The 9,875-nt window shown below is 35.2% G+C and overlaps 1 protein-coding gene across 1 annotated transcript; it reads right to left on the bottom strand.

The window, feature by feature from the left end:
* Nucleotides 1-6,320: 6,320 nt before the first annotated feature.
* On the bottom strand, nucleotides 6,321-9,806 carry LOC136817873 (zinc finger protein 11-like). Its single transcript, XM_067074206.1, has 3 exons — nucleotides 8,566-9,806; nucleotides 8,433-8,458; nucleotides 6,321-8,025 (listed from the first exon to the last, which is right to left on the bottom strand). Exons 1-3 carry the CDS (start codon nucleotides 9,766-9,768, stop codon nucleotides 6,621-6,623), a joined length of 2,634 nt encoding a protein of 877 aa, XP_066930307.1. The 5' UTR covers nucleotides 9,769-9,806; the 3' UTR covers nucleotides 6,321-6,620.
* Nucleotides 9,807-9,875: the final 69 nt, after the last annotated feature.

Here is a 9,875-nt window from a genome sequence, read left to right as displayed (position 1 = left end):
TTGAAAAAAAGTTCGTGCCTTTGAAAAAAAAGTTCGTGCCTTTCGAAAAAAAGTTCGTGCCTTTGAAAAAAAAGTTCGTGCCTTTCGAAAAAAAGTTCGTGCCTTTTGAAAAAAAGTTCGTGCCTTTGAAAAAAAGTTAAAAAAGTTCGTGCCTTTTGAAAAAATTTCGTGGCCTTTTTAAAAAAAGTTCGTGCCTTTCGAAAAAAGTTCGTGCCTTTTGAAAAAAGTTCGTGCCTTTCAAAAAAAGTTCGTGCCTTTCGAAAAAAGTTCGTGCCTTTTGAAAATAGTTAATGACAAAAAAAATGACCAGAAGCTTCATGAGGTTAAAAAACTTAGAAGGGTGGTGATTTAAACTACATACACTTTTTTATTAGAACGCCTTTAAATCATATAAGTAGTTTTGGCGGTATACTTATTTTTTTAAACAAATTTCAGCTGCTTTTTGTCTTTGAAATTCATAATTCATAAAAACCCGGGGGGGGGGGGGGGTGGAGCACTCGATTTCGAAACGACGGTATGTGCCGCGCAAAATCTGCTTTTCAAAATCGTACCCTTACAGTGCAGTTCAATATGGTTGAAAAGGTTCCCTTTCAGTGCATTTTCTCTTGATTTACTCAACTCTTTTATAGCGCACTATATTTTTCAGCTGTAAATCTCCGCGAAAGAAGAAGCTCGGGAAATTTTCTGTTTCAAAGAAAAACGGAGAGAATTATTCTTGTCAGCTGTAATTATCAGACAATAGAAACTTTTTCAAACAAACGAGAAGTAAAAACCTTTCTTTTTAACAATTATTTTGAATTTGTTTTATAATCTCATGGTTGATTGAAATTCGATTGACGTTTTTGCTTACGTTAATTTGTAATTTCCCGCGAACTTGTAATTTCCCTCCTAGCTTTTGTAATTTCCCTCTTAGATTTTGTAATTTCCCGCAAAAGTGAAATTTTCATCGGTTGGAAATTCATCACCTTTTTCGACTTTCTTACTAACTTCAAAGGCTTAAGTAAATGGAATACTATCCAATTAAAACTCGATTCACGTTTCTATGACTTTTTTGAGACCTCTTTTTAAAATTTCAGATTGATTTCCAGTGTTAAATTGACGTCTTTCAGAATTATTAGAATTTCAATCCAAACCATGAGATTAACCAGGAATCCCATGCTTATTTTCGTGAACTTCTGGATAAATTACCCTCGGTCAAATTTCGAAATGTTTTAAATTTCCCTCGTTGCACTCGGGAAATTTCAAAAAATTTCAAAATTGACCTCGGGAAATTTATCCCGAATTTCCCTTATAACCATGAGATTACTAGTACAAATTCCACCCTTGCAGTGCTGCAGTGCGATCTCACAGAAACACACCCTTACAGTGCATTTGGGATGCCGAAAAACCACACCCTTAAGCGCGGCACATGACGTAGGCCAGATTATATAAGTGCCCCCCCCCCCCCGGATAAAAATTCATAACTAACTTTTGATTATTAGAAAAATAATTGCATGAATTACACAAATGAGAAAAAAAGAAGACATTGCATATTAACGAATGCGCTTTCGAATGTTTATTTCAAGATTCGAATGTTTTGTTTTGAAAAGACAGGAAAGACAAAAAAGGATATACATGAATTGTCGGGTTTGAGAAGTAAACAAACGCGTGCAAATTAGCGCGGATGCAAAGAAGAAGTGAAAGAACTAGTAGACGATGCTATCGTCCGTATAATATACTATTTTGATACAATGATATAACATAGTTTGTTTATTGTGTGCAAAAGGGACCAACTTTTTTTTCAAAGGCACGAACTTTTTTTCAAAGGCACGAACTTTTTTCAAAAGGCACGAACTTTTTTCAAAAGGCACGAACTTTTTTCAAAAGGCACGAACTTTTTTTTCAAAGGCACGAACTTTTTTTCAAAAGGCACGAACTTTTTTTCGAAAGGCACGAACTTTTTTTCGAAAGGCACGAACTTTTTTTCAAAAGGCACGAACTTTTTTTCAAAAGGCACGAACTTTTTTTCAAAGGCACGAACTTTTTTTCAAAAGGCACGAACTTTTTTTCGAAAGGCACGAACTTTTTTTTCAAAGGCACGAACTTTTTTTCGAAAGGCACGAACTTTTTTTCAAAAGGCACGAAGGGCACGAAGGCACGCAAGGCACGAAAAAAATCACACTCCATTTTTTATAGGAATATCGACTTTTTATAAGAAACATTTCTTATAAATATCGATGTTTTATAAGAAACATTTTTTATAAGAATATCGATCATTCTAGTTAGGGTTAGGGTTGGAGACCCAAACAATAGCATAATTATACTAATTATGCTATTAATGATGTAATCTTTACTATACGAGATTTTTCATTGACCGCCCTCCTTTGCTCATTTCAACCCTTCAGTGCACTTTGGACAAGCCTGGAAAAAGGACTTTTAAGGGCCGCACGTACAGTATGTTGTGTACCTTGAGTACCCTCCCCCAGGCTTCAATATGACAACTCGGGTTTACAGTCAAATAAATTTAACGTACCGTTACCAGTCATTATAATGGTCTTGGTTCAAAGTATTTTTTACGACCCAGCATATTGCGATAAACTTTGTGAAATTTAGCGGATTTACATCGTTTTTTGCGGAAAAATGGCACCAAATATGCGAAAGAAATTTCAGTCAAGATTTTGGTGATTTTTCGCGAATTTTTACCATTTTTACTTGTGAAAATTCTCTCAAAAAAATACAGTTCGAATCTCAGTCAAAACCCTAGGTAGATTCGCTGGATTGTAGGATTCGGATTCGGATTCAGGATTCGTAAAAAATGCTATGAGACAGGGGTGTTCTAAAATCTGGATGACTTTGAGATAAATGCTGAGTTGGTTTTTCTTATTCCAATATATCTACTGATTCTAAAAATTTTACTCGGCGTCCGAAAATACGTTTAACGAACACGTCCGGTAGTAATTTGTCAACTGATGACGGATGACGTCACCACCAAAAGTGAAAATTTTATTTCAACATAGTAATGATATATATACCATTCGATGCGTTTTTTAATGTAGATTCCAAATCACATCAGTCTCAATAGGTAAAATAGGGAATTTCCCTAATTAACGTCCAGGCCACGCCTTTTTGTCAATAAATTTTGTCCACAATTAATCATTGGCATGTCAGGTCATAAGATCAGGTGTTTAGAAATTGATCCAAACTCAACGAGGGGGCTGAGAACTAGCCAAAGTATGCAGTGGGCAATTTGAATCCTAAAAAGGGGAATTTCCCTGATTAGCGTCAAGGCCACGCCCATTTTTATAACAATTTTTGTCAAGACCTGCTCCATGTTTAGTAATCTTTCAAGATCTTTTGATTTGAAGTTAATATCTGTTTTCAATGTTTCCCAATCCTTGAATCCCAATCCTGCAATCCAGCGAATCTACCAAAACCCTATAGAGGAATTATAAAAGAAAGAACCGCTCAATCTTTATAATCCTACTGCCACGCGAATCTTTTTCGCGAAAAAAATTCACGCAATTATCTTTCGAGCGAGGCAGGTTGTGAAAGAGGAAGAAGATGGGAGGGTCCAATGCAAAAAACAATCGATATCGCCGTGATTGATCTTCCAGGGGGTGAATTTCGAATGTGACGATATTTGCTGGTCGGAGGGGGGGGCCTTGTGATCTCATCCCTCCCCCACCAATGACTATTCTTAAAGTATTCTTTAAGTGTTCTAATGATCAGTTTTTTGAATATTCATCCAAAAAAATTCTTAATATAAAAGTCGCTGAAGCATTATTTTACCCAGGGTCGGCTTTTTATTGTATTTTGGTCGGGGGTCGGTCGGTCAAGGTGTTGAGGTCGGGTTAATATAGATTGCCCCGAATCTGGTTGATAAAGAATAAAGCAGTGCGCTAATCTGATTAAATTATCTTACTGGGAGCCATGCCTTAAGAGTCATTGAGATTTGAAGCCCCGAAAGGGGGCTAGAGAGGAATCTTCAACCTTTCTCAAGCAAGAGGGAGAAAGTGATTTGCGCCGCAGAATTTGTGACGAGAACGCAAAAACAAAAAAACCGTTTGCTTCTTTCTGATTTTTAAGATAGCGATGGCTTCAGCAACGGATACGGTCTCTAGAGAGGCCTAGCACAGTTTTCTGTGTTCGTAATTTGATTAGCTTAAAAATTTCAAGAAGCAACTATTTTACGCGTAATGACTTTTGGAAATTCTCTATATCACGTCAAAAGACAGAGAATGTTGCAGAGATGAAAAATAAACAATGTTTCAATTAAAGTTTACAATTGTGACATTATAACGTTTTGAGAAGAGGGGGTGTAGAATGTAATTTGGCTGTTTGCGCACAACATTTTAGTCTAACGGTTATCTATTTGAAGTCCCGAGCTATTAGACAATGTTCAGGGTAGATAATTTTTCAATTTTTCGTCTCCTTCTAATCATCTTTACCACTTTCCAGGGTGAAAAAGGGAAAAATTTCGATTTTTCGTTCTGACAGGGTCCCAAATTTACCAAATATTCATATTTGACAGGGCCCACTTTTCAAACTCCAGCGACACGTCCCCGTCGGCCGTCAAGGTCAATGTCCCCGGGTATTTTAGCCCCTAATCTAGTGACCCATCAAAATGTTCTTACCTATAGACCATACTTAAATTGACTTATCTGAAGAATGCCATTGACAGAAGATAGAAATGAAAGCTAAAACCGCTTGCAGCGGAAAAAAACTAAAAGAGATATGCGCAGAGTCATGACAGATATTTTTGTGGCAATAAAAAGACAAGAGCCCTCTCTTGGGAGCAACACGAGAGCTTAATCTACTTATTCAAATAATTTACTTTAAAATTAGGCTAAAATTAGACTGTAAAGTAAATCAGGGAAATCTTTTTTACAAAATCCAAAAAACCTTTCAATAGTAGAGGGCATTTTGTAAAATCGCTCGAATGTTTTGATCAAAGCACTTGTTATACATTTTTGGAAAGCTAAGGGGTAAGGGAATCGAAATTACGATGTTTCCAATTTTTTTTCGGACACTTTGGTGTGATTTTCGGACAAATATGACGGTCTCAGGCAAAAATCATAGGGTTAAAAATTAATGAAAATTTTAGCTCGAGAAAACGGAGACCTGTTGTATATTTTTGGAAAGCTCTCAAAAAATTAAGATTAGAGATATATTGCAAGTATAGGTGATTTCTGTACCTAACTCGAGATATTAACCCTTGAAAACCGTGTTTTTCAGCCAGAAACAGCTATTTTGTCCAGTTTTTGCGCTTTTTGAACCCTTTCCGGACGCATGATTTCACGGCTATATGACGCAAACAAAAATTTGATTTTTGACTGGCTTCACTAAAATTGCAATAGAAAGTGATTGATAACAGATATCACGATAAGTAATACCTCGTTTTTTTCATATGTAATAGGGGTTTTGAAATACCAAAAAAAAAAATTTAAATATGGCTGACACCTGGTCACGTGACCGAAAAATTGGCAGATTTTTTTTCGGAAAGGCAAAATTTTTGACTTTGAATAAAGAAATAGAGTAAAAAGCATTTGCTTTACGCCTTGAACTTTGAATATGATTTAGAGAATTGAATTACTGGCCGGGTAAAAAAAAATTCATTTCAAAAGCTTTCCAAGAATCTGACTAAAGTGATTTTTTGTCCCAATTTTTGAGCAATTTTTCCCTTACAGATTTAGCCTGAGTAAATTTACAACAAACATTGAAGATTTATAATTCTAGTTGTAAACAAGATATCGAAAAGCGGTTTTTTGCAGGTTACGGGAAATTTATCTCAAAATCATTATTCAAAACCATGTTATTGTATTTTGGCGCGAAAACTGTTAAAATCTTTTACAAAGCTATGGGCCACCCGGTGGCCCGTGCGTCATATAGGAACACGATTCATGGGCCACCCAGTGGCCCGTGCGTCCGGAAAGGGTGAAGCGCAATATATCGAGTTAGGTACTGAAATCACCTATACTTGCAATATATCTCTAATCTTAATTTTTTGAGAGCTTTCCAAAAATATACAACAGGTCTCCGTTTTCTCGAGCTAAAATTTTCATTAATTTTTAACCCTATGATTTTTGCCTGAGACCGTCATATTTGTCCGAAAATCACACCAAAGTGTCCGAAAGAAAATTGGAAACATTGTAATTTCGATCCCCCTACCCCTTAGCTTTCCAAAAATGTATAACAAGTGCTTCTAACAAAACATTCAAGCGATTCCAAAAAATCGAACAAAATTCCCCCTACTACAAGACTGAAAACCTCCCCCCCCATCGATGTTCAGGGAGGATTAAAAGGAAATCTGAGAAAATCGAGAATTAACAAGCAGGTAGGTCTTCCATAGAAACCTGAGAATGTTATTTATTTGATTGTCTTACTTCCAGCATTGATCAAAAACACATGGGAACTTGATGGTTTTGTATTTTACATACATGCATTTATAAATTACAGTAGCAAAATTATAGATAATTGCAACATGTATTTCTACATTTATCCGAAGACACGTGTTTCGTCCTTCCCAAGGACTCATCAGTGCGGCCTGGGTAAGCGAGCATAGACTGCTGTTGTCACAAGAGTGCTCAAAACACTAAGTGTTGAGCTTCACTTAACATGTATTTCCATCGAGAACGAAGATATTATCCGGAAGCTACTTTTGATTTTTCAGCATTATTAAAACAGTGTGTCTCCATATGTTTGCTAAGGCTTTTTTGAGAGGAAAGAGCCTTACCACAAACTTTACACTCGAAAGCTTTTTCATCAGTATGAATGATCATGTGTGCTTTAAGGGTACCGCTTTGACTAAATGCTTTCCCACATACATCACATGTAAAAAGCATATCACTGTGTGTTTCTATGTGTTTTTTCAATTCCGATTCATAAGGGAATGTTTTACCACATTCTTGACACTTGTGTGGCCTTTTCATAGAATGTCTTGCGAGATGATCCTGGAGTTCATTTTCTTGTGTGAACCCCTTACCACATAGTTCACAAAAAAAGGATTCTTCACTTGTATGCTTTGCCATATGTCTCTTCAAATCATAATACCTTACATACGATTTAACATGACATATTGTGCATTTGAATGGTTTTTCTTCAGAATGTAGCTTAACATGGTCTTGATAATTATCTTTCCGCAAAAACCGTTTACCACATTCTTGACATTCAAAAGGCTTCACACCCGTATGCTGTTTTTCATGACGCTTCAATTTACTGTTTTCATTAAATTTTTTACCACATTCTTGACACTCAAAAGGCTTCACACCGCTGTGCTGTTTTTCATGACGCTTTAATTTATTTTTGGCCGTAAATTCTTTACCACACTCTTTGCATTTAAATTCACGACGATGGTTTTTTTCATGGTTGTCAAGAAAACACTTTGATGTAAATGATTTACCACATACTTGACATTCAAACTTATGCGAATCCGCAGACTCTTCTTTTTGCTGTTCATTTTCAGTGCTGCTGCATGCAAAAACGTTACTATTTGAATTATCAAGGTCTGACATCTCAGGATTCTTAACAACATTATCCTCATCATGCAACGAAGATGATTTACAAGTTTGTTCCTCGTCATTTTCATATACATATTCATCCTTATTCAACACAGAAGAATTATTAATTTGTTCTTCTAGTTCAACTTCAACAAAGGTTTCGATTCTGTTATGGTCACGTGTTGAAGAATGATCAAACTTGTATGGCTCCTCTACTTTAACTTGGATTTCTTCACCTAATCCTAAACGGTTCTTATGAATGTCCACTTTTAATTCACATCCCTTCTCCAGGATATTCGAAATAGATTCCTCATTCCTTTCATTTGGCTTAAACAAAAAACTATTCCCAAGACGATCCACGAATTCCAATCTAGACTTGAAAGTTTCGATGGTGATTTGACAAGAACCAATGAATTTACCATCGTTGTTTATAGCAAATGATAACTTTATTGATGATGAAAAACCATCATTACTAGATGTATTCACAATATTTTCCATTTCATAATCCATTTTCAGTTCTCTTTTTCTTAACTTTTTCTTTTTGGTAGATCTAAAAAATTGAATAGGAGCACACAATAAAATACCAGTATAAAGCACCTATCAACCATAACCCAAAAAAGAATTGGGTTCGAGTTTACATTGGTTGGATGATGTCAAAATGCAACGGCTTTAAAAATTTGACATTAATAGATATTCCCTTTTATAGTCCTTTTTGGTATATGAATTGCCAAAGGTTTTATGAAGTTATAAGGAACATCTAAGCGCAAGATATACAAAAAATTTTAAATCAAACCGTGGTATTGTATATTTTGAGAGTGTGAAGTTTTTTCCCTTGCAAACTTCGAATGTTTAGTACTAAGAATTCTTACAAATCGTTAGAAAGATATTTATAAGCACTGTAAGCACTGGCGTTGGTAAATTATACTTATTAAGGCAAATGGTATATATTGTTCTTACTTTAAAATTGTTTGAAGGTATTTAATCTAAAAATATTTAGCTTTGAACTTATATACAAAAATATCTGAAAAAAAGCATTATGATAAACGAATATAAAAACTTATATATGAAAATAATAACCGAAAAGACTTTATTCTGATGTTTCTTTTGATTTTACAGTATCATTAAGGTGTGTCATTTGAATATGCCGTTTAAGGGTTCTTAGATTTGAAAGAGCCTTTCCACAAACGTCACACTCAAAAGCCTTTTCATCAGTATGGATAATGAGGTGGTTCCTGAGAGTATCACTATTTCGAAATTCTTTTCCACATAACTCACACTTAAAAGGCTTCTCATCTGTGTGTGTTTTTGAGTGTTTTGTCAAGTCATAATTTCGTGGAAACGCTTTACCACATACTTGACATTTAAATGGTCTATCCATAGAATGTCGTGCGATATGATCTTGGAGATGGTTTTCTTCTGCAAACCCCTTCCCACATAACTCACAATAAAACGATTTATCGTCTGTGTGAGTTGCCATGTGTCTTTTTAAATCGTAGTTCCTTACATATGACTTGATACATATTTTACATTTGAATGGCTTGTCATCAGAATGCAACTTCACGTGATCTTTAAGATTATCTTTTCGCACAAACCGTTTACCACATTCCTGACACTCAAAAGGCTTTTCACCAGTATGGGTTTTAATGTGAATGTTTAATTTACTTTTTGACGCAAGTTCCTTACCACATTCTTGACATTTGAACACTTTTGGTTTGCGATTATGACCGTTCTCGTGCTGAGTACGAGAGCTTTTTCTTGTAAAAGATTTACCACACACTCGACATTCAAAATTTGATTCCTTAGACTCTTCGATTTGATCATTTTCTGCATCATCAAGGTTAACTTTTTTAGTATCAGGGTCAACCTTGTTCTTTAGACGCTTGGGTTTTTGTTTGTGCTTGGATTTCTTGGACTCTTCGACTTTAACAATTTCGTTACTAAGGTAAACATTTTCATCATCAGGCTCAACCTCTTCTTCCTCACGTAAAGCTAACTTATAAATTTGTTCATCGACCTCCCATTCTACCTCAATTTCCTCACCCAACCCTAGACGATTGTTTTTCTTAAAATCAGCTTTTGGTCTTAGGCTTTCCTCTACTACTTCGTTCGGTTTAAACAAAAAACTATTCCCAAGACGATCCATGAATTCCAATTTCGACTTAATCGTTTCTATAGTAATTTGACAAGAACCAATGAAGTTACCATCGTTGTTTATATCGAATGATAACTTGATTGGTGATTCAAATCCATCATTATTTGATATATTTACAATATTTTCCATTTCATAATCCATTTTCAGTTCTCTTTTCTTTTTTCTTAATTTTTTCTATTGTATCTGGAAATATAAAAGAGAATTAGTGATTATTCATAGCATGGTTAAGAGAGGAGATAGAGTAATGA

This window comes from Clytia hemisphaerica, unplaced genomic scaffold, assembly GCF_902728285.1.
Source record: "Clytia hemisphaerica strain Z4C2 unplaced genomic scaffold, Clytia hemisphaerica genome assembly, whole genome shotgun sequence".
NCBI classification, from domain to species: Eukaryota; Metazoa; Cnidaria; class Hydrozoa; order Leptothecata; family Clytiidae; genus Clytia; species Clytia hemisphaerica.
Note: the sequence above shows the minus strand (reverse complement) of the source record. Positions and strands in the feature narration are given on the sequence as shown.